This window comes from Phyllostomus hastatus, unplaced genomic scaffold (assembly GCF_019186645.2).
Source record: "Phyllostomus hastatus isolate PE091 unplaced genomic scaffold, TTU_PhHast_1.1 phas_scaffold_216, whole genome shotgun sequence".
NCBI classification, from domain to species: domain Eukaryota; kingdom Metazoa; phylum Chordata; class Mammalia; order Chiroptera; family Phyllostomidae; genus Phyllostomus; species Phyllostomus hastatus.
This window is the reverse complement of record NW_025334018.1, coordinates 8707138-8733005: the sequence shown is the minus strand read 5'-3', so window position 1 is coordinate 8733005 and position 25868 is coordinate 8707138. Positions and strand designations below refer to the sequence as shown.

The window sequence follows — 25868 nt, the reverse complement described above, 5'->3', positions numbered from 1 at the left end:
GCTGTCTTTGCTCAGCTGGAGGAAAACCACAGGACTTGGAATAACTCACTTAATGTACTCTGTCCCTCCTTATGCTAAAATGACACTGTTGACTCACCCTCAGTAGGACATGTGCTTGGTTTAACTCGTTTTTCCAGTAACAGCAATGAACTGAGCTGCTCTAACACTGAAATGATTTGCATCCACACAACTGAAAAAAATATTTGGAAATACCTACATATATAGAATATATGGCCTTGAGTTTGCCTTGTTCTATGGTGTAGCCAAAGTGAATTTTATATCTCTCTCTGATTTGCTCTCCAGAGTCTCTCCACAAATTATTTCTTTTTATTTCATTATAAAAATGGAATTTCTTCTAATTACCAAAATAATCTTTCACTACATTTACTCAATATATCTTTATTTTAATGAATCCCCATAAGCCTGGGCTTCCAAACTCTGAAATGAAATAAACTTACTTTCTGATTACAAGTCTTGCTCAACTTTAGGTAATACTGCAAAAGACCTATAACAAATCAACAACCTTTGCATGGTACCAGTACCATTCAACAGTATTCCTTAAAAAAATCTTGTCTCTTCTTCATACTCTGTCATTTCTAATTTGTTCCCCAGTTAAGACTGAAAGAACTTTTTTTTTAAACCAGCAAACATTTACCAAGCCCTAATATGGATTAGGAAGCAGGTTAATCACTGTAATGGTGGGAAGGAAAGGCTTCATGACATCAAACAAAAGTTTTGTACCAACAGAGACCTTGAAAGCCCTGGCTGGGTAGTTCAATCTGTTAGAGCGTCACCCTAATATGCCAACATTGTGGGTTCCATCTCCAGTCAGGGTACATACAAGAATCAATCAATGAATGCATAAATAAGTGAAACAATGAATCAATGTCTGTCTGTCTCTCTTTCTCACACTCTAAAATCAATAAAGTTAAAAAAATTAAAAAATAAAACCACAGACCATGAAAGGGAAAGTTGTTCATTCTACTTAGATCAAAAACAGCAATCTTCTCAAGGAAAGATTCAGCCTAATTCACATACATCCTCCATCCTTACCTCTTCCACTCTTGAAAGATAGCTTTTAAATTCAAAACTACAATTCAAAAACTATGTTTCAGAGGGACATTAGAAATATTGTAAGTAAAAAAAAGAATTATCTAATGAAAGAATCAATAACTTTGACATTAAACTCTTCAATTTGCGTTCTGAAACAGTGGTCTACAAAATGAGACATGTATATCTCAGAGGTGGGGGAGGTACAAGACCATCCACTGGCATACCAGAATAACTTTTAGAATGTTTACATATTTATCAACTAAAAAACATATAATCACATTTTACTAAGAGTTTACATATGCATGTGTGATTTAATAGTTGTATCTGTATATAATTTATAAATATCTATTAACTTACTTGGAGGAAAGAGTTTATGCTTAAAAAATGTTTTTTCTTGGAGCATAACATTTCTTTTTAAAGTTTGGTGGTTCCTGCTTTATCCCTGCATTTCACAACTAGAACACATACAGCATTTGGGGGGAAATACAAAGAAACTGATAAACCTGGTACATGTTAGTGTTGTCTGTATTTCATTTACTCTAGGGTAAGTGACAGTCACTCTTTTCTGTAACTAGGTGTTTTGGAAGACAGCTCTGGTGAACATGTCATAGGATGAAAGGACCACAGAATGAGGATCAAAGTTCTATGACTGACTTTTGATCATCTAGCCAGAGAACTGAAGGCCAATCACTTCACTCTTTAGGCCATTAAGGCCCCTTCTCACTCCGTTTTTATGATTCATAAGTTCAGGTTTTCATCTCATCCTTACTTGTTCTACATGTCATTCTCCTATCTAGAATGTATTAGCCTCTCCTCCGCGCCAATCTCGGTCCCTGCCTTCCTCCTTGATGAGGCCCTGACTTCGCATTCACTCAGCTTCCACAGAACATTTGTATGATGCTACAGAGCACTTGCTGGAAGGGTTTATAAGCATTCTCAAGTTATTTCCAAATGTCCCCTACTACTCCTAGATAGATTGTGAGCTCCTTCCTATAAAGTACTGGGGCAGCATTCTGCATGGAGGGCCAACATATATACTCACCTGATCATGCCCCCAGTGAAAATCAGCAATATACTAATTTAAGGGAAGAAGTTACAGGAACCTAAATTACCCACCTAATTAACGTTTAAGGTCTGGCATAAGAAAATGAAGCTGAGACCATGAGGAAAATAGCTCTGAACTCAGCAGGAACAAAATGAGGAACTGGGGACAGCAAAGAGAAGTGTTAACTCATGCTGATAGGATGCCCCCTTTCGTTCAAAACAGCCAAGTTCACATCCCAGCCATAGCCATCCTGTCAAAATAATTACTAATTAAATGAGTTACTATATGAAATGTGCTTACAGCCTGGCACCATTAGTTAATGTTATTATCTTCATCCCATCAAGGGCACTAAAACTAGCAGAAGAAATGTTATATCTTTGTCTGCAGACTTTGGGGGCTACATGGCCCCTATTTTCACCTACCCAGAGCAGGCTGGGATTCAACTTCCCTTTTCAGATTTTGTCAACATCTCTAAAGGTTCTGTGGCATATTTCCCAACACATGGCAAGATAAGACTCAATTCCCAGGCAACATGGTATACTTTAAAGGAAGCAGTAAGGTGTAAGAAATAAAGCATCAGGCCAGGGGCTAAAAGTCAGACACCTTGTCTTTGTAGAACCACTATTTTTGTGTCCTTGAAAAATTACTTACTTTTCTAAGGCCTAAATTTTCTAATATATTTTTAAAAATCATTTAATGAACTATGATCAAGGCAGTAGCTTACAAACATTTTTACTGTGGTCTACTGTAAGAAATATACTTTAAGTCAGAACTCAATATTCACATGTACATATATACAGTGGAAACAAAAATTTCAAGAAACAATGCTTGTTCTTACTGTGTAATATTTTCTATTCCATTCCATCCCCTCCCCCACCCTGCCAAAAAGAAGTGCTGGTTGAGACCTACCAAATTGGTTTCATGACCTACTAGTGATCACAGCCTGGAGCCTAAAAACACTGGACTAACTAAAGCATGAGAGTAAAGAGTGTGGCCTTGCAGGCAGACAGACCTAGCTCCATAACGTGGTGGCAAAATCTTGGGTAAGTTACCAATTCTTTCAAAGTTCATCTTTTAGATCAGGATAAAACACCAGGGTTTTTCTGAAGATTAAATGGGCAATGAATGTAAAGCCCTTAGCTACACTGTCTGACACAGAATTAAGCACTTAATAAAAAATTTTGGTGATGATTAATAATAGCAATGTCATTATTGCTAAATTCAAAGATTCCAAAAGACAGTAAAATAAGTGGAAGGGGGCTAGGAAAAGGAACAGGCTCATCTATCTGCAAGCTTCAACAACTAGCAAAAATAATATCAGGTTAATCCTGGCCTATGCTCACTGAAGTTCCAGAAATGAAGGGATTTTTGTGTACTTTCCTCACAGTAGAGTATCCCCTAACAACTGTGACAGTGCCTGGCACATAGTGGACACACATATTTGTTGAATTAATTAATTAATACATCTGGAAGCTCTCCTCTGTGCCCTAGAAGAGCTGTGAAAAAATCCAAGCCAAGCTTGCATAGCTCCCTCTGCCCTAAAACTCAAACACCTAAAACTGCTCCAACTCTATAGTTCTCAAAGTGTAGTTCCCCAAACAGCTGCAGCATCACCTGGGAATTTATCAGAAATGCAAATTACCAGACCCCACTCCACGCCTACAGAATAAGAACTTCTGGGGATGGGCCCAGCAATCTGTGTTCTAACAAACCCTCAAAAACTTGATGTACACTCAGGTATGAAAACCACTATTCCAAAACAGGATGGCTCGGAACCATATGCAATCCCAGGGAGCTGTATGTACAGCCAAAGGGACTCCGGAAAGTTCATTAGTCCCAGGAACTAGTTACTCATCTATTCCCATCAAGACTCTTTAAGAGCCAGCTATAACCTCCAAGGAAAGTTTCCAAGAATTGCTTTTCTTCTGCTGCTTTTCCTAAGCTCACCAACAAGAGCCTAAACTAGATTTAAAAAAAGCTCTTTGAAACAATAACTCTAACATTCAGCACAAGACCTGACTTATAAAAGGAATGCAAAATCCATTTCTTAAATGGCCTCTTAGCTAAGCATGATCCCTAGGGTCACACTGTCTCATACCAGGACTTCTGACCACAGGTTCAGGGTACTTCCTGAAACCACATCACTTCTCAAAAGATGAGCTAGGTCTCATAGCAAGTCTGCACACAGCAACCTTAGCACTGAAGTTATATGGCACTGCTCTACCAATACTCTTTGACCACTTGCCAAATCAGCGAGAACTATTAAGCATCCACTTTGTGAGCAGATATATGCTTCAGAAAGAAGGTAAACATTAAAACTCCAAAATAAGTTTGTAATGTGTTAACAAATAAAAGAACACACATGTATCACTAGATTGAGTCTGTTCCTTCAAAATGTCATGGAAAACCTTGCTAATTTCTGTAAAATCTTATTTTTCCAAAAGGCTCCTTAGCCAGAAGCCCTTCAGTGCCATCAGACTTTCATTAGAAACAACAAGATTTTTAGAGAAAAAACAGTGATTTTTATGAAAAGGCAGGAAAATATAACTATCTTCTTTCCACTCTGGAAATAATTGCTAACATACCTTCCAAGAGCAAAAGGGTACCCTTTAAAAACATGAAAGATTACATATTTCTATCAATAAAATAATCATCCAGTTATACACCAAGAGACAGGCAGAAGACCTGGCTTTGGTTTTCTAGCCAGCTCTGGTACGTATAGGGTGACTTTGGATTGATTAGGTCTGACAGGGTCTCTGCCTCGGTCTCCACAAATGAACACACAGTGTAGTAAAAGAGATAATGCACATGAAAGTGCTTAGCTATTGCAAACTATTAGATATTATCTTCTCGATATGCAAATCGATTCCTGTGAACCAATTCCTTTCCTCCCACTCACAGTGACCAAAATGATTTACATTAGAAAGTGCTCATAAGTGGTTTGACAGCAGTTGTAACATTAAGTGTAAAACAGAAGAAATACTGAATACTTTCTTACACATAAAGCAGCAGGAAGCCACAGGGCATGAAGTCTCTCAAATGACAAAGATGTAAGTTAGGAAAGTGACCCATAGTACTTTGGCACTTCCTGGTTTGAGCTGGCAAAAATTCAAGCTGGAAAGACATGGTAGTTAAGAAGGAAAATTTATGAAAAACAGTCAATAGATTGAATTACTTTAAAACCTCACAAGAGGATATATTTAAAGAGAGGTTTGGAAACAAAGGGCTAGGGAAGGCTACGTTTTTGTCAGGTCTGACTTACTCTTTACTATGGGCACACTGTCTTTTCATGTGGACCCAAAGAAACAGTGGAGCCACTATTGTTGTTGATAATGATGACCAGATGCTGATGGGACGATTGCACATCAACAGTTCTCAGACACAGGTCTTGTGTAATTGGGTGTGTCGATCTATGTCACTCCACAGATGGTTATTAAACTAGTTACAACTTCCCTAAATCTTCTCTAGTGACCTTAGCAACACTCTACATAGTTCTTCTTTGCCAACTGAAAATAGGCACTACTATAAAATAAGTTTTTAGAAACAGTGCCAAGGTCTATTCCCCCCAGCACACACACACATACACACAGTAGGGATATTTGTTTAATTAAAATATTCATATCATCAAATTTGAAACTTTATCAAAACCATAAATAGTCCTTTACTGTAGTGAATGTAACAAGTCTATTAATTTCAACCTGTCATAAATAAAAAATATATACAGTAATCAATTCGTAATTTTCTATGAACAAATTTATATGCATTTTGGATAACCTATGTGCTTCAGGAGCAATCCTGCTATCAAAGCTCTCAGGATGAAGGAGAATGGGGAATCCCAGCTCTCATGATATACAAGTGCCAAATTCTTCCTAGTGAGAGAGGTGAATGGCCTTGATTTGGCTAGATGGCAATGGCCTTCAAAGGAAGTTCTCAGCTTTCAGGGCCTGGCCAAATGTCCAGATGGATTGCTGGTGGAGTCAAAACGGTCCACTTAGCATTCTGTTGATAATAAAGTGTCAGACCTTCAACTTGCAATAAGCTGTCCTACACTGTACACCTGAAAGAATGTTTGCTAAGATGGCTCCCTTGAATGAAAAGCACAACTTGTGAAATGCACTCTGTGAAAAGGCAAGCATGCTTTCATACACTAACAGATGTAAACAAGGCAGATACTCATATAAATTGAAAGCCTTAGGATCAGTAAGCTAAACTGAAGTACATTATGTGAGCTTGATTATTTTTTTTCCCCATGAACATTTGGCAGAGTTAAAATTTTAGCCATCATACATTTTCTTCCCTGAAATGTATCAGTTACAGTTTCCACAGAAGCTAGGCATTTCCTTGTAGGGTGTATGTGTAAAACTACCATAACAAAACATTTTCTATTTCCTCATTTTGATTTAAAGGAAAGACGAAATGCTAAAGTGCACTTACATAAATGACAGTGCGACACTGACATGCCTATCAGCATACACAATTTATATTCTGTTTAAATTTAAGGTTATGATGATTAAGAAGAGAAATGCCAAGAGCTATGAAATGAAATTACACTAAGCAGGAGCCCATGCTGTGTGCTCTTGAGAGAACTCAGGGAAAATTTAAGAACAGCAAAGTCATTTCAAGCCACTCAGGAAGAACTGAGGTTTCAGACATTAAACACATCTGAGGAAAAGTACTAGGAAACAGATATCAGAGCACGTAAAGTGCATGTCAATGAACATGACATGCTGGACCCACTGGCAGAACAAATAGTTGTGATGGGGACTCAGTTAAGGTGAGTAAGCCACACACTCCTGACATTTTTACTTTGGATTGATATCCTGTCTAGGTAAGGAGGACAACTGGTTACTGCAGCACAGAATTGTGCTAAGAAAAGCTAATGACCCATCTCAGGAAAGAATCCTCAACTTCTACTTCATTGCTGACATGCTCTGACACAGGTAATCAAACAGAAAGGAAGAGAACCCTTTCATACCATGGGGCACAGAATTCAGATTTAGGGACATTATAGAAGAAGCAATGTGGTATAATGAAACAAGAACTACTGCCTTAACAGCCCTGGCCTGGTAGCTCAGTTGGTTAGGGCATTAATTCAATAAGTCAAGGTTGCAGGTTCAATCCTCAGTCAGGACACATATAAGAAGCAACCAATAAATGCATAAACAAGTGGAACAACAAATTGATTTCTCTTTATCAAGTCAATACAAAATAAACTTGTAAAGAAAAGGAAAGAAATGAACTACTATCATTATAAACCAGAAAGCACTATTTAATGTAAAATATTATTTCATATAAAATCCCAAATCCTAAAGTCTGTGAAACAAAAAAAAAAATCCTCATTATCTAGCCCAGATGATAAACTTAATTACATAATTCAAATTAGGTCACATATACCTACATAATAAGGCCAACCCAAGTGGAGGTGGGAGATGTGTGTGTTGGGTTAGTGTAACCAACTTCAAAAAAAGCTTTTTTAAATTTCTCCATTACTCTCCTAGAGTCTCAACAATGCTCAGGAATTACAAGCAAGAGCGATAATCTCCTCAACCTCCCCTAGCTTTCCCTGGCACAGAAATCCAACATAGGCCACTTCACATGCCTGATTAGATAAGCTTTCCCAATGCTGAAAACCAACTGCTTCTAACATTTCAAACCTGATTTCCATGAAGACTCAGGGATGAAAGATGGGAACAAATAAGCCAACCAAGTAGATCTTCCTTATTTAAAAAGTTCTGTAGCTTTGATATGAATTACTAAATAATTATTTCTATGAATCAATTGCTTCTGAAGTGAAAGATGCAAGATGCTACAAACTATGAGCAGACAAAAGTGTTTTAATTCACACAGTTAATATATAAACTTGAAGTTGCTAAAAAATAGTGTTTTCTTTCTTTCTTTTTTTTTTTTTTTAGATGACCCATAATCTTGCCTCGGCAATGGAGCAGAGTCTAAAGGGAATCATTAAAAGAAAATTGAAATAAGGAGGTCCAGAGACAAGTATTCCCAGCCTATATCCTCCAAATGGGGTAATTACCATGAGGCTAATGAAGTTCAAATTTTAGGGGCTCCCACACTTGAGTGTGTATTTTGTGCTCAGAACCATGCAATTAAATGTTGTTTCCAATATTTACCAATAATCCTGCAAGTTAGGTACTACTACTATTATTCTCATTATATAAATAAAGGAACTGAGACTTAAAGAAGTTAAGTGGCTTACCCAATATTTTTAGCTAAGAATCAGAGCCAGGTCTAGCCAGTTCCAAAACTCACTAGCTACACTAAATTAAAAATCAAAATGTAGTAGGGAAGGGTATCTAAAAGTCATTCCAAGAGATAATTAAAAATAAACAATCAACTTTCACTGTCATTTATCTTTTTCATTATCCTTAATATAACTGGACATTCACTCCTTCACCATTCAACTGGCTAACACAACTAAACCTTAAAGAGAAAATCCAGTATGTTTGCAAGGTCCTACATGTCTGAGCATTCATGTGTAGGAGTGTATTTTAAAACAGAAGGAATTATCTGTTGGTATCAAACATACTTCTCTCATTTATTAATACAGACAACCTCAATTTTCAATAACAAAGGAGATAATAATAAGGAAAAACTTTACAGAAATGAAAAGCCAAGGTTATCCTTGTGCCTTTTCTATAATGATATGTTTAGAAATGCTGCACACAGTTAATTCCAAGGTTCCCAGGCTAAGACAGGTCAGTACTGGGTAGTTTTATCAGTAATTGGCTATGGGCAGTTTTATCAGTAATTGGCTATGTCTATTGTTCATATGCTGAGGCCTTCCAATCATTTTACATGGTCTCTCACATCCCTTTCAGTGATACAATAAGAATACAAGAGCACAGTCCAGAAAAAGCTATCTGTAACTTAAAAACCTGGCACAGATATGACTCTGGATTCAATCTTTCAAAATGTTTTTTATTAAAAAGAAGAAAAAAGTTACACATTCATTCCTGTTGTTAATCTAAAGAATTTCTTTTGGGATCAAGAAATTAGAGAAAGAAAAGCTAAATAACTTCACTTGCATTACAACAAATATAAATCCATTCTTCCTCTTTCAAGATTTAGAAAGAACTGCAACTCCTCAAAATGGAATTTTGAATTTTAAGTCATTTCCATATTATGTAAATGTTCTTTCAAAGGAAAGATATTAAGAAGAGTAAAACTGAAGTCAGTTTAGTACACAAAATATTAGTAAATCCAAACTCACATTATTATCTGTGGGATTACAGACAATGTCATTACGGAGAGGGGTAAACATGTGAGCTTTGGAGTCAGGACAGAGGGGCTCCAGTTGCTGCTCTCTACCACTGACAAGCTGGGTGAGCTGGATGACCATCCCTTAACCTTTCAGTAAATAGGAATCATAACACCTACTGTGAGGACTAAAAAAAACAGGTAAAGTACTCCTTCCCCAACCATCTGTCATATAACAAATTTTCAGTATATGGAAGCTATTGTTACTACTTCTAAGATCCATGAGGACAGAGATTTTTGTCTGTTTTGTACATTGTATTAATAAGCAGGCATCTCCTGGTCAGCTTTCATGCAAATACTCCCAGTTCCTCCAAAGTGATACTCACATTTATCTCTATTAACTACATTCAAATACTGCTATCTTTAGTGTTATACCTCCTCTTTTACTGTCAGTGGCTTCAGCTGCTCTTTTGGAAAGATTTAAATTATTGGAAAATATTTTAAGTGTTTTAAGGGTATATGAGTTAACATATACACCATTTACATTTTCTGTAAACAGTGTGCTTATGCATAATTATACATATCTCAGACTATAAAAGAAAACCTTTCATAGTATTCCCACAACTGAAAAACGAAGTCTTAGAAATAATTATAGAGGGAGCAGAAGGGTGTGGTAGGAAGAAAACAGTTTACTAAACTGGCAAAATGAAATTTGGAGTTTTGTCTTAAAACAAAACAAAACAAAAAACCTGACAACCATTTGCTCAAAGCTGCCAAAACTTAAGAATAAGCCAAGTGTCATAGGAAACAAATGTTAAAATATGAAACCCTTTTCTGAGACAGTAACTCCACCAGTCCTGGGTAATCCAATTCTGAATCACTAATGACAACACCCCTGCTGGGTTGTCTTAAACACTACAAAGACGTCCAAAGGGACAGGCTGGGGTTCACAGGCAAATATTCTCTCTGCTGTCTCTGGCATGCTGGATATGGCCATATTTCTCCCCTCCCCCACCCTCCCTATTCCTTCACTGTCCATTTTCTGATCTCAAAACACAGAGGGTCAACATATTGATGCATCATCTGAGTAGTGGGTATACAGGAAAAATCACTTGACTAGAAACCAAGAGCTTGGATTCTGGCTCCAATCTTAACCTTGCTTTGGACCCTCAGACCTGTCACTTGACTTCTTTGGGCTTTGGTTTTCTCATCTGTAAAACAAGGATGGACTACATGGGTGGTTCCCGGCTTAAGATCCCAAATCTCCAGAAGCCCCTGAACTTTTAATAACAGACCATGAGATATTTTGATTATTTCAAAATGTCTAACAGAGATAGTCTATTAATTGCTGTAAGGCTAATTAAAACATTAAATATTTTGTCTTTAGGCTAGCATTCCACATGGTGACATTGGATAACACATGATATTTGTCATATCACAGGAAATTAGGGAGGAAAAAGTGTTAGACCTGATATTGTCCTCAAGCTATACCTTAGAAATATCAGTTTCTATTAACATAAAACCACAGATGTCTGGTTAATAAATAACAGGGAAATAATTTAACACCTATCAATGCAATTTTTATAATAGGCAAAACTTTTTTTTTAATTGCAAGTACACGTCATTAAAGGAACAAACTCAAATACAATACCCCTAAATATTTATAGGGTCACCAGAAACCAGTGAACAATCTACATGCTACAAAGGTGAAGTTCCTATTTCTCACCATTTTGACTAAAGAAAAAGTGAAAGCAACAAAAGGCCAATCTATACCGCAACATAAAATAACACCAATAACGACTACTATTTACTGCCCTTTTACTTTGTGCCAGGTACTGTACTATGAATATAACACTTCCTAAGTTATTTAATCCTTATAACAACCCTAACAATTACATGCTGCTATTATCTTCATTTTATAAATAATGAAACTAAGGCAAAGAGAACTTAAGAAACTTGCCCAAGGACACAGGGCTAATAGTACATTTACAGCCAGACTCGTATGCATCCCACCCTCTTTCCCCATTAGCTGACAACTCCCTCGCAAAGAGAAGTCTCCAGAAATACAGACAGGAATGTCCGTGAACTGAGTCCTCAGGAGCTGGGCACTCTGAAAGGCTCATAGCTGTGGCCCACTTGGGGTTAAAACTCATCTTTAATGGAAACTCCCCTCCTCTCAACCCAAATTCAACTGAGAGAAGGCAAGGTCCATCAGTCAAATAATGCCCACCCATTGCTTATTTATTCAGAAGATACGATTCCTACAGCTGGTCTCTACATTCAAAACACTGACAGTCATATGAACTAATTTTTAGTTATACATATTATCAAAACATGCATCTTCAGTGTACAGGAATGAGTAAGGGTTACAGAAACAGATAGACCTAGCTCTAAATCCCAACTCTGCCACTTGTTCATTGCATTTTCCTGAGCATTCTGTAGGCCTTAGTTTCCCCAATTTACCCACACCCCATCTTGTAGGGTTGTTGTGATGTGCAGCTGTATAAATGCTCACAAAGTGCCAGTGTTGGCTGCTGGCCCTGGAGCCAGACAGACACTTGAATCCTAGCTCCATCCCTCATTAACCACAAGATTCACCCTAATTGTCAAAGCTATGAATCTTAGTTTCAATTTCCTTATCTGCCTATATAGGTAAATACTGTCTATCCTAAAGGATGGCCATGTGAATTAAATGAGGAATATATGTAAAGCCCCTAACAGAATGACAAATACGTAGTGAGAATTTGACCAAAAAAAACCTTTAAGCTGAGGTTTAAAAGTCAAACCACAAGTTTAAGCCCCAGCTCTGTCACTTATTATCTAGGTTTAAACAATGGTACACAAGCCAACAAACCTCTCTGAGGCTCAGTTTCCACCAAGGTTTTGTGAGGATTAAAGTGCTCTGTAAACTCTACATTGCTATGTAAATGTTGGGGTTGTTTTACTTCATAAAAATACGTTGTATTATGTTCATTGTTTTGACTGGTCCTTCCAAATGCTATTTCCATCTTTACAATGGAAAAACTGAGGCAGAGAAATGTTAAGCCATACAGGGAAGGCTGATGGTTCTAAAAGTAGGATGGAGAAAAAGGGCTGGGCCAAAATAAATTCAGACCATGACAAAGCGAAAAACTAATAAGCCTTCAAGAAGAAAGATGATAATAACACCCATCAACCTGTTTTTAAATCAACAGCTTTACTTGCTGATTAAGCCTCTCACTGCACAGTTCAGGCGTAAGAATTCTCTAATCCCCCCCCCCCGCCCCCGCCCCAGAAACAGTACTATGTACTTCTGGGTCAGAAAGAGCTTCCCTATCAAATCTCTTTAGTCATCCATAAATTAATTTTGTGGATTGGGCACAGATACAAAGACCACTAGACCATAATGGAATCTCACTCTAACCAGTATTCTCCTAACTACACCATTTAAAAAGTCTTAATCTTTCAAGAGAGGTTTCCTTCTTTGGTTGGTCAGAAATGTCTAGAAATGTGCATTTCCTTGTTCTCCAGGTCTCCTCATGCTAAATATGGTAATAGCTGGCAAACCACCAGCCCAGTAAATTCCAATAATACTTAAGAAAGCATTCATATTGCCAGAAATTACTCTGAATCAAACACTTAAGACCTGCAGAGCTTCTGCATAAAGCAATTCAGCTGGAGCTCTTCATGCCAAAAGCAGCAGGGTGTCTTAAGAACACACCAACGTGGGGAAAAAAAACAACAACAATCTACTCTTTTTTATTGGCAACATTCTTCAGCAACAAGTTGATCTCCGACCCACTGTGCACACAGCACTACACTAGGGCAGTGGGAGGCTGGAAGGAGAAATGGAAAAAACAGGTGCTGTCCATAGGGTGCCAAAACAACAGGTTGATTCAGTCTGTTCTGTCCCACAACTAATCAATTTGGTGAGGGGAGAGGAGAGGGAATCTTAGTCACCATGTTGTCTGATCAAACTGACTGGCTAGACCACTGTACAATGATCAATTAAGGTCAAAATGTCAGATTCAGTAGTGCATTAATGCTGCCTTTCAGGGATGTTACTTCAAATATGTAGGAAGAAAGGCAGAAGAAGATTAACTTCCACCCATCCAAAATCACATATTTGGCTCCAGAATATACTGTTTTCCTCCAGAATCTTTTTATAAAATATTAAAGTAAATGTTTATTTCCTGGGCATATACAACTGACAGCTTATTGACTTATGATATAGTCAGATTAGAATTTTAAATTAGCTACAGATTAGCTACAGAAAATACCCATGAACACATGCTCAGAAAACTGACCAAGCTCATTAGAAATCAAAGGATAAAAAAAATTAACCTATCAAATAAACAATTTCTATATCAGTTTTGGTAACAATTTCATACTATTTAGTTTAACCCATCCATACCTGTTGCACCATAGGTAAGATAGATAAGTACTAATACACTTAATACTTAAAGAGCTTTTTCAAACCAGTAACCAAAAATAAACACCTTGATGGATTAAGATAAAACAACTTACCAAAATAAGTAAATAAAGAAAAGGCAATACAAATAACCACTGACCGTATGAAAAAAACATTCACCATCTTTGTAGTCAGGGAGGAAAATTAAGATATGGTAGCAGTTACCACTTATAAAATTGGTAGTTTTAAAAATAAAACTAGTGTTGACAATGATTGGGAACAATGACATTCTGCTGATGGAAGTATAACTCAAACTATATGGAAGGGAACTTGTCAGTGTATATCAAAAGCCACAGAAAGGTCCATACTCTCTGTTACAATAATTTGACTTCAGGAATAAATATCCCTACAGATGTTTATAACAAGAATGTTCATCATAACATTATTTATAATTATAAAAATTGGAAACTACAAATAGATTTCAATTTAAATAAAATATAATAGATTCTTAAGGTAGAAGAGTATGCAGCTTTTAAAACTACATTCTTAAAGAACATTTACATACGTTCACAAGTGGTACAGAAGCAGATGATAAAACTATATGTACAGCAAAATCCCAATTACAATAATGCACACAGAAAAACACTGGAATCTATCAAAATATTAACTGTGTGTTGTGGTTAGAAATGGTGGTATTATTAGACATTCTGATTTTCTCCTATGTTTTCCTGATTTTTTTAATCCTGTTTCCTGATTTCTTTTTAAATCACTCTCTTTGACATATTAATTTCTCTTCTGGAAATCTAGCTTAATGAAAAAAATCCTGAAGAGGTAAATTTCTCTCTATATAAAAAATGATTAATATAGTTTTCATTTATACAGAAAAAAAGTTGAAACCAACCAAATATGCAAGCACACCAAAGGAGAATGATCAAAATATAGTAAACTTATTAGAATCCTATTTAACCATTAAAATTCAACTTGTCAAAAAAATATATAACCACCAGAGAAAGGCAGAACAGAAAACTGTAATATACCTTATGAATCAACAACTTTTTAAAACTAAGGTAGGAAAAAAAACTAAAAGTCGTACACTAAATTATTAACAGTAAAATACTACCACCACCATGACCACCCTCCAAAAATCTTGCATAAGTGCCGGAGAAAATCATCAAAATATAGATAAGTTAATTATGCATAAACTTAACAAATAATTCTGTTGTTATGTCAACTTACCTTAAAATGTTACAATGTTTGTTTGTAGTTACAACCATTTTCCTTAAATCTCTTAGAAAGAATGTGTCACAAGAGCCATGATATATTGTTAACTTACTTTAATAAGTAACATAGTGCCAAAGACTTAAAAAATGCACAGGATGTGTTTCTTTCTCTAATAATCTTCATAAAGATTAGAAGGTGCTTTAAATGTTACAGTAAAGTAAATGTCTTTAATGTTTCCAATTCAAGAAGATCTAGCAAATAAGAGCATGCTCACAGCAAAGGAAAAACATAAAAAGTAATAATCAAAATGTACGTGCCCTCAAACTTCAATGAATCTCCCACTTTCTGGACAAAAGCATGTGAAAGCAAAGAATTAAGGAAAAGTTTCTTTGCCACTTACCACACTTACCATTTTGAGAAGTTAATACATTAGCACTATCTAGTTTTCTAACTATTCATATTCAAAAACTCAATAGAATATATCAGTGAATAAACAGTATTCAACTATTCTTATTTGAATCTTGGCTAAGTATTCCAACATAGCAACCTCTCCCTGTCAGGTACTAGCTAAAATAGGCTATTTCATCTTTGAAGCGTAAAAGCCTTCTAAAATCTCCTCACAAAAGAGGGATGGGAGTAAAAAGAGATGAAAAAGAAGCAAACAATTTAAAAAATGCACCTGCTTCTGAACAAGGTAGTATACTTCAGAATGTAACCACAGCTTCTCATACAACACTTTATTCAGCAAGCAAAATTGTATTTTAAAGCAATATTATTTGTTAAAAGACAACATATTATTAGGAAGACAATATCTGACTCCAATCAAAATGTTATCATCGTATTTTCCTTACCTCACAAAATACACACACACTTTTTTCATATGAATAAATACATATGAGGGTGGGAGAGCTACTCTTAACCCTGAAACAGGTTCTGCAACACCCAACCTGTCTTTGTGAGACAATGAGTCCGTCCTGGCATGATATTTGGCTGATGTATTCAAAGAACCAGAACCACTGCCCAGCTGCCAATATCCCACAAAGGAACTGAGTTGAAGACCAGAAACTACCCTAGGGCACACCTCTCAGGAGGTTGCTTCAGTCTAAAGGGAAGAGAGATCCAGGCCCCTCACTGCCTGGCCAGAAGACCAAGGACACCAGAGCTGGACCAAGGCAACTGGCCTTCAGTTCAACAGTGGCAAAGAACAGTAAAATGTCATCCCCCACCCAAGAGTTTGCTCAATCATACCTAGTAAAGCCCAAACTCTGAGGAGCTGGTAGAACAGGGTTTTGCCAAGACAAGCACAAGAGGGTGAGGGAGATGTCAGTATGATTAATCAATGCCACCCACCTAAGGCAGCAACTCTGGGTGTGTCCATGCCACACCTCAGTCATTGCCTGGCTGTGACAAGAAGTTCCTTCAGCTACTGCCACTGGGAACTAGATCTTCCAAAGAAGATACTTCCACCTTAACTTGTCCTAGATCAGGCTTGGCATCCAGGCTGAGAACACAGCCCTCTCTCCTGCCACAAACCCACTAATAGACATATGTGCCAAATTTATATTTACACCCTCACCAGACAAAGAGGTCTTTGTCTTTTCCCCAAGTGAAGTTTTTATATTTCTAAATTACAACAGATAAAGAGGAGAACAGCACACAAGCCCAGCAGGGGTGAGCTGGGGGTCGCTATTCCCTGGTAGACCTGGAGTTTCCTCTCCCAGGCCCAACAGTTGTCAGTTAGCCTGACAGCAGAAAACTGCTTTTAGAGAGTGTAGATAAGTGACTAAATGACTATAGTCCATATTCCTAATTGTATGCTCATTTGTCTCCATGATGATATTCACCCCTTGGGAGCAGGGGGTGAATATCTTCTACTTGGTCAGTGATTCCCACACATCTAGCAGAACAGAATACCCTATACTCCCTACCACATGATGCTAAGGGAAACACACAAAGTAAGAATGAAAACACACCACAGTGCTCCCTAACATACCACTAGGAGAGCTACAAAGATAATATATCTTAGAGCCAATAGGTAGGGCTTATACCAGACTATGATATGGAAACATGCATTTACAGGCATATACATACATACAGTAACACAGTATGTACTAAGTTAACACAGTAACTGTTTTGCTTTTCTCACTCCAATCTATGGCTTTTATCATCTCCCTTTCTTAGCTTTACTCTTCTCCTTTTTTTTCCAATGTCCAGGAGAACTCCCCAGATGGGATCTCATCTTCATGCTCCTCTGTAGGTTTAACTCCTTTTACAAAAGGATAGATGTCAGTTTGGTAAAGGGTACCCCTTTTGGATCCTATCACCCACACAAGGCTCATAACTTTATGAGGCAAATTCCTGAAAAGATGGAGGCAAGTCATAATAAGACAGATTACAGATGAATATAAGATCTATTTAAGAATTATAGCTATTTAAAGATGGACTAACCTGCCTCTAGAGGCAGGGAACTATCACAAAAGGTGTACAAGCAGAAAGAAGATAGGCTACCTCTTGACCAGGATGTTGTAAGAGGATCACATCCAACATGGGATGGACAGGACTAGACATATTTGGGTTAGCCAAAAAGTCTGTATGATTTTTTTTCCATAAAATAAAAGACACATTTTTCATTTTCACCAGTAACTTTATTGATTTTGTTATTTTGAGTATGTCAGCTATCTCCCGCTATTGACTTCTAGTGGGTAGAGGCCAGGGGTGCTACTAAACATCTTCCAATGCATAAGACAGGCCCACAGCAAAGAATTATTTGGCCAAAATTTCAACCAAGAAACTCCACAAACCACTTCTGACATGTTTGATGAGTCACAGCGCCTTCTCCATATACTGCATAAATCTTTTTTTTTTTTTGCATTTCAGTTGCATTTTTATCTTTCTTGAAATAATAAAGCATAATACACCCAAAATGTTGTATATTTTCTTCCATCTTCAGTATTAAAATGGGTACACAAAAATTCACCAATTTTAGTAAGTTGTTTTTAAATGCATGCTGATATGACACTAGTCACCATACAATCTAACAAATTGTTTTGAATGAAGTTAAAGACAACCAAGCACTCCTAGAGCCATCATAGGTAGAAAACTAAACTTTTTGGCCAACCCAATAATTTAAAGTTCCTGCCAACACATAAGTCAATAAAGAGGAAAATTTAAGCTACCCATTAATTAATAAAAAGAGATAGCATAAAAGTCTGTAGGCGTGGTCAGCTTTCAACTGATCTTTTCTCTTCAAAGGAGAAAGGAGCATAAAGACACACCCCTGACTCATCAGCCTCTCCTCCAGAATGTCTCAGAGGTGGAAAGGACAGAGTAGGAATCACAGGTGCTGTGACCAAAACCTGCTGCTCGCTGACTCTGCATGTTGGGCACACGCCAGACAGGTTTTGTAGGCCAGAGACGGGATGCCTATGACATAGTGCCTGCCATCAAGGAGCAAATCTTGTGGTGGATATAGCTCACAAACTTTCTGGTTCTCTCAAAATTTTATTTATTTATTTTCTCACCTTTAGATGTTTTGTCAGTGGTAGTGGTTTTTTAGGAACTCTCTTGGTGGGGGAAAAACAAAAACAAACTTTACTAAATGTACATATCCTTAGTCAAGTACAAGTTTGCAATATCCAGATCCCAAAGGAAAAAAAAGTCTCAAAATATCATTTAAATATACTTAACTTTAATTTTAAAAATTTAAAAACACTATTCCAGCAGTCCCTAAAATGATCAAATTACATCAAGGTATCCTAATTCTGAACAAAATAATAGAAATTGCTGGCCCAGTAATATAGTAATACAGGAAGCAGTAGAAGCAACTCAAATGAGAGACTGGTGGTGGATGCCAGTGCCTTTGAGGCTAAATACCAAAGTCAAAGTGACCTTCATGAATTGCAGAAGTGATAAAAAAAGAGAGAGACAGAAATTCAAAATAGTAAGTTTAAATACAACATTTGGGGAAGGGGAAAATTTGGTTTTCCCCAAATGTAAGGTAAGCAATGATTCTTGCAAACACGTATTTAAAAAAAAAACACAAAACTGTCTTGGAGTACCATAGTAGTGCAGAATAAGAGAATAACTAAGAGTAGTTGTCCAATTGAATAAATATTTATTGACAGCCTAGTAGAGGCCAAGGCATTGTGATAGGTACAGAGGAAGGGGTGAGAGAATTATAATAAACACATAAATGTTTATTATAAATAAACATAAATGAAAAGACAATTAAATGAAAAGACAATTCTTTTCCCCACCAGGAGCACACATTAACAATAAGCACTTGAGGATGTTCTGAGTGTTTTTGTGTATACGACCTCATTTGTACAAGAGATATAAGTGGTTTGAAGAGCAAATAAGGCACTGGACTAAGGGACAGAAGAAAGAAGGGCCATGAAGGTCACTTTGACTAAGGGCCAGAAAGATTCTAGTCTCAACTCTGTGATTGGCTCAGTGACTATGAACAAAGTACCTAAGCAAATGAAGGACCAAAACAGTGCCCTGCCCACAAAATTACAAGAATAATTAGTAACAGATCTGGAGGAGAAATTGGTCTTCTGGCTCCTAGGCCAGTGATCTTTCCAAAATATTTTATATTTTTTAAATATTTCCAAAATATTTTTATATATCATAATTATAAAATACATACATAAAGAGAGAGAAGTACAAGAAAATAAAACCTTTTGACTTCAAGTCATTTGCAGAGAAAGGGAAGAAGAGAGGAAAAGGAGAATCAGGAAAAGGAGAATCAGGAAAAGGTGGGGGGAAAATGATAGGATCAAGTTGTGACATCCAGGTAGAAAATATCAAGAAATAAGGAGTGTAAACACAATAACCAAATATGTAAACTCTCCTATTATATTGTCATCCAAATCATGGCTTAGAAATTTTCACTCTAAAGCCATTAAGGGCAAATAGATAGAAGGTCCAAAATGACATATTTGAATGAGGCTTGAAGAAAAACAGATTAACAGAGGAAAAAAGGGGGGTGAGAAGCTTATAATAATAGCATTCAAATATATAAAGCTCTTCTAAGGAGAAAATGAAGACCTACTGTGCCAAGATGATGAAGAATTGGCATTATACTCTATAACTTTTATGATAAAAATAGAGAGTTAAACACTGGAATAGCTAAGATTAGGTTCATTCTAGAAATTATTAAAATTAAGAAAGAACAACCCCATATACACACACACCTGAAGGCAAACTAATGAACTATCAATAGGTTCCAATCAAATTACTATATAGAATCACCTATAAACCTTCAGCAATACAGATTCTCAGACCTACTGTATCAGAATCCCTGGGTATTGAGTCCAAAATCACCCCAGCTGATTTTGATGCAGCCAGGATGTGGAGCTTTGTTCTATCACAGTGGACAGAGTAAGGAGGAGGACTACTAGGAATGGCATCAGAAAGTAGGAACTAAATCAATGCAAATTTTGTGGGCAAAATAAAATTTCTGTGGGTATGATATTTTTAAAATGTATTGTAAGGCTGCTCTGAAGCACCCAAGCATATCCCACTGAATCTAAACATTTCTAAAGGTCTCAAAGTCAGCAAATACAATTCAAGTGAACCAGAAGCTACTCCTCAGTGCCATAAGACTACAGAAGAGGTAGTAGAGTGGGAATGGTGCAGAAAATGTGGGTAAATATCTTTAAAAATCAAAACTGAGGGAAACAAAAAGAGACCAGAAATAATTACTGTCATTCCATCTCCCCCCTCCCAAAATAGGATAATAATAAAGAATAGGAAGAAAGAAAAAGAGTTTCAGCTCCACCTGAAAAAAAAAATTTGCTCTTTGTGATTTTTTTCTTTAAAAGCAAGAGAAAAAATGCAGCTGATAAATGATCTAGAAGGCAGCAAAACTAGGGAGTCAGTCACACTGCAAAGCAAAAGAAAATAAGAAGCAAGAGGTGGTCTTGGGTAGCTGTGTAGACAATCAAATGGATGGGTTGACAGCCCTTTACCTTAGGAACTCAGTAATGTTTAAATTAAGAATTGGCCACAGGCCAAATACAGGAACACCCAAAAGTTTGGAAGAGTATGTTACAATTGGTACCTTGGCAAAACACTGCCAAACTCTGAAAAGATTTAAGATTTGTACCAAGAAATAGTTTTTTTAATCTCTTCTGTTGCAGTTTAGCATCTGGAGAACACCTGTCTAAAAATCAAAATATCTAAATCTTGTCCTTTGAGCTAATTGACCAACATTCAACTCATTTACCTAAAAGCTTGCTAGTAATAGCAATACCTCATCAATGCAGAAGTAAAAAAGAGGACAACTTTCTATGTACTGAGGTCCTAGAATGAGCGAAGTCCTGTTTGTCAGAATAATTCTTCTTGATATCTTATCATTTAACATTTAATTTTGAAAATTGCGCTGCAATCATATTTATTATTCCCTCCAATTCTCTAATGTAGGTTATTTCTTCTATTTCACAGGTGAGAAGACAACAGATCATAAACATGAAGTTATTTACTAAAACAAGTTAATGGCAGACCAGGGAGTGTAACCCTCAGACTAGCCCATTGTTTATATTCCTCTCTGTTCTAAATCCACACTTATACTAAAGCTCTCACTCAAAGAAAGAAGAAAGGCAAAACTACCATTGTATGTGTTTTGTTAAATGCTCCTGAAACAACAGGTTTGACATCATCACAGAACCTCCTCATCCACTCATGAAATTTTTAGAAACCTAGAGGTGTGTGGAATTTGAACTTTCCAAAAAGGATCTGGTTGGTTCTGAACAACCCAGCACGGTGATAACCTTGTTCTCTTTCAACATCTGTGACTAGGATGTCGACTGCCTGTTAACAATGAACAAAGAGCAAATTTTTCTGAAGCTCATCTCCTTACCTTTCCTTTGCAAAGAGACATTGCTCATGTACCAAGTGTTGGGTTTTTCCTTTTTTTTTTTAATCAAGGTAAAAGATTCCCTCAGATTAGGCTGTTTTCAACAAACATACATAAGCCATCATCCCATACACAAGCCACCATCCCACCGAAAGCAGAGCGTTCAGAAAAAGTAAAAAACAGCTCTGCCCTGAAAGGACTTTATGAATACCTTTTGACTGCCATGGGTTCAATATACATTCTCTTAATTAATCCTATTAGCTGGGTAATTTCATTCCCATTTTATTGGTGATTTTATATAGCAAAGCCGGATTTGAACCCAGGATTACAAAGCAGAGCTCCAAAGCCCAAACTCTTTCCACTAAACAGCCTGAAAAATTTGGAAACTGAGGCAGTGGGTGGGATGGGTAAAAAATGATTCGACTTCCTTTCCTTGACCCAACCGTGTTCCGAAGGACTGCTGCAAATATCCAACCATAAAGAGGCTTTCTGAGGAAGCACTTTGAATTAAGGTCTCCACTTTTCCTCACCCTCCCATGCCCCACCCCCAACCTGCCAAAAGAGCAGCAAACGCGGCTGCTAGGTTGGATAAGTTGGTGATCGTCACACCACATTCCTGGGGCTGGACACGGACTCTGAAACAGCGCCGGAGCTCCGCGCCTCGGAAAGAATAACAGCAGTTGAGATTTTTAAATCATGTGGCCCAGCATGCAGCCACACCAGTTTTGCTACTACTCCTGCCTCCACCTTTCAGAGAATGGAGCATAACACGCCGGATTCACCCGGACCACGCATTCCGGGTGTCAGGGCTCAGGCGCACCGCGAAACCCTGGTCCCATCCAAACCTACCCCACCCGCCCGGATTGTGTGCCTCCCCTTTGGCACACTCCGTCCGGCCGGGAAGGTGCAAGCAGTTGGGCTGGGAGGCCCTGCCTCCGCTCCTCCAGGCCAGAACCTGGCATTCCTTTGCTCAGCCCCTCTGCGGTCCGCGGCTGGCGATGGTTTGTCGCGGGCAGCCCGCCCTCGGTTCCCCTTCAACCCCGGGAAACGCGGAACCAAAAGGGCAAAACTGCCCAACACCCTGAACTCTGTGCTCGAGAAAGGGAGTTTCTGAGCCTCGCTGCCCGGCCGAGGAGGCGTGTGTGGGGCCACCCGCCTAGGGAAGCAGGCGGCGGCGGGGAGCGCCGGGGAGGGGACGCACCCAGGGAGGGGCCCCCACGATGTCCAAACTTTCGGGAACCAAGTGGCCTCACTCCGCGCCGACGGCAGAGCCCGGCCTCCTCGCAAAGAAGGGAGCGGAGGATCACCTCGGCTGGCCGGCCACGACGGGAGCGGCGGTGCGAGGACCGCGGCGCGGGGACAGCACCCCCAGCCTGATACTCACCACGCGCGGGGGCCGCGCGGCACAGCCAGACCGCCAGCAGCACCCACAGCCGAGCCGGGCGCAGGGCGGGCATCTTCTCGGTCGCCTCCACCGCCGCCTCTGCCGCCGGGGCAGATCCACATGGGGAGGGGGTCCCTACAGAGGAGCCCCTACTTTCTCCTTCCTCCTCCTATCCGCGGCTCACGGCCTCGCGCTGCGCCCCAAAACTCAAGCTAATGCCTTCACTCCCTCCACCGCTAATCAGCCGATCCCGGGCCGCCGCCTCAGCCGCCGCCCGAAGTTCTGAGAGAAACTTTCTCGGGTGTGCAGCAAAGCAGCCTCGTGTGTCCTTCCGCCTCAGCCTCCTCCTCCTACCTCAAGCCCCGCCCCCTGTCGCCGCGGCTGAGCTCGTCCGCCTTCGGCACCCAGGGGTTTCCCGCAGGAAGAAGCGCCGGCCCGAGCCGCGCGCGGAGGGATCTACTACGACTCCTCAGACATCCACCAGCCTCCCCCTACCCGCGTTGGGTTCCGACGCGCCTTAACGCCGTCGACTTTGGAGCTCCTAGCTGGGCCCGGCCTTGCTGAAGGGGGACGCTGAACTTCAGACACTAAAGTGGCAGAGATCTCAAACTTGCGGGGAGAGCCAGCCCTCACTCGGTGAGCTAGGTATCTCCCCCCCACCCACACATCCACACCCTCCTGGACTAACTGGGGGAATGCGGTAGAGGACCAGCGCTGTCAAGGAAATGAGGGTAGGGGACCAAAGGCCACTTAGAACAGAGCCATCAACTGGCTTGTGCTGCACCATTCATTTACTCATTCATTCACTCATTTGTTCCTTTGCTGGGCACAATGGAATGGTACTACAGACGCGTGAGGCACAAGATACTTTTGAGAACGGAGATTTTGCAGCCGCTGGTTGCGGGATTTGGGGCGGGCTTTTCATGGAGAAACTGGGATGGGCCAATAAAATTTGTAAGGACAAGGAGACCAGCTAAGGATATTCATTGTAACTTTGTTTATAATAGTCCCAAATTAGAAACAACCTAAATGCCCACCCATAGAAGAACGAATGAGTGATGTATGGTATATTTATAAAATGCAATGCGATACACCAATTTAAAAGACTGTATTCACATAGGTCAATAGGGATAAATCTTAAAATTACGATGATAGTGAAAAAACTAATTGCAGAAGGACACATAAAGTATACCATATCTCTATTTAAACTTTTTCATAACATTGCCATATATTACTTATGGATGCATAACTGCCCAGTATATAGTAAAAGAACAGCACCAGAATATTGGTTAATTCCAAAGCAAGAGTGTGGGAGATATGATCAGGCATGGGTACAAGTGGGCTTGTTATGTGTAAAAAATGAGCTGCCCTGGCCAGTGTGGCTCACTTGGTTGGAACGTCGTCCAGGAAGCCAAAAAGCATCAGTTCTGTTCCCGGTCAGGGCACATACCTAGGTTGCCAGCTTGTACGATCTCTGGTCCGGGCATAAGGGAGACAACCAAATGATGCTTCTTTCTTTCACTTCCTCTCCTTTCCTGTCTAAAAAAGTAATGTCCTCGTTGTGAGGGTGTAGCATTCCAAGGGAGAACCACCATAAAAGTGAAGGCACAGATAAGGGAAGCAGTAAATGACTTCTGTCACTATTAGTTGTGACAGGAGTCAAGGAGAGATAGAGGGTTGGGACCAAATCATGCAGGACTTTCAATGACAAGCTGAAAAGCAGGGAGTGAGGAGTGGGAAGGGAAGGTGGGTAGTTAACTCTCAGGTCATAGAAAACCATTGAAGGTTTTGGAACAGGAGGGGAACTTGATTGAAAGGAAGGTTGCTCTGATAACCCTGTGCAAAATTGTCAGTAACAAAAAGTGAACTTTTGTTCACCAAGGGTCAGTCAGGGATTTGTGAAACAGCCCAGGCAGGCATGGGTTGATGAAGGTCTGAATTAATGAGGTAGATATCAAATGGAAAAAACAGGATGTATCTGAGACAATCTTGAAAAAAGTATATTGGGGAGGGGCAGGCAAGCAACCCTATGTGACTAATTGGATATGGAGGTTTATGGTCCTGTTGGGAAGGGAAATCCTAATCACAGGGCCTTTCCCTGGCTTCTACAGGACACAGTCCATACTTCTAAAAATGATAAATACAAGGCTTTTTTTCACTCGGTCCCCCCTCTTGTCCTCTCTGCCCTATTGTGAACTTTACACAATAACAGTATTGAATGACTTGAGATTCCCCCAAACATATCTTCTTGTTTCTGTCTTTGTACCTTCTATTCCCTTGACTTGGAATGACTCTTGCAGTCCCCTTCCCTCCTCCTCTTGGTGAACTTCTAACTATTCATCCTTCAGCCCTGAGAAGGCTTTGGCAACACTGTAACAAATTCTTCCCCCTCACAGACAGTCCCTTCACTATACTGCTTCTTTATCTTACACTGATATCTATTTTTCACACAGGACTATTTGTATTTCTGTCTTTTCAACTAGATTAGGAGATCCTGATGGACAAGAACCATGGCCTTATTCATTCCCAGCATCTATCACATAATAGCAGTTGAACTACAATATAAAAAAAAAACACTAAACAAATACAAATAAGTATGATCATAGGCCTGTAAAATTCCCACTGGATTTTAATAAGCACTTTATAATAGATAAGCAAGTGCTATTATTAAAAGTAGTCACCTTGGGATGCAAGAAAG

General features: G+C 38.9%; 1 protein-coding gene across 1 annotated transcript in view; it reads right to left on the bottom strand.

Moving 5' to 3' along the window:
* The window catches only part of NOTCH2 (notch receptor 2), a 158954-nt gene extending 135415 nt beyond the window's left edge, over positions 1-23539 (bottom strand). Inside the window, exon 1 of the mRNA XM_045817339.1 lies at positions 23171-23539. Within this exon, the coding sequence (XP_045673295.1) occupies positions 23171-23243 (73 nt within the window). The 5' untranslated portion in view covers positions 23244-23539. The remainder of the gene's footprint in view (positions 1-23170) is intronic.
* Positions 23540-25868: the final 2329 nt, after the last annotated feature.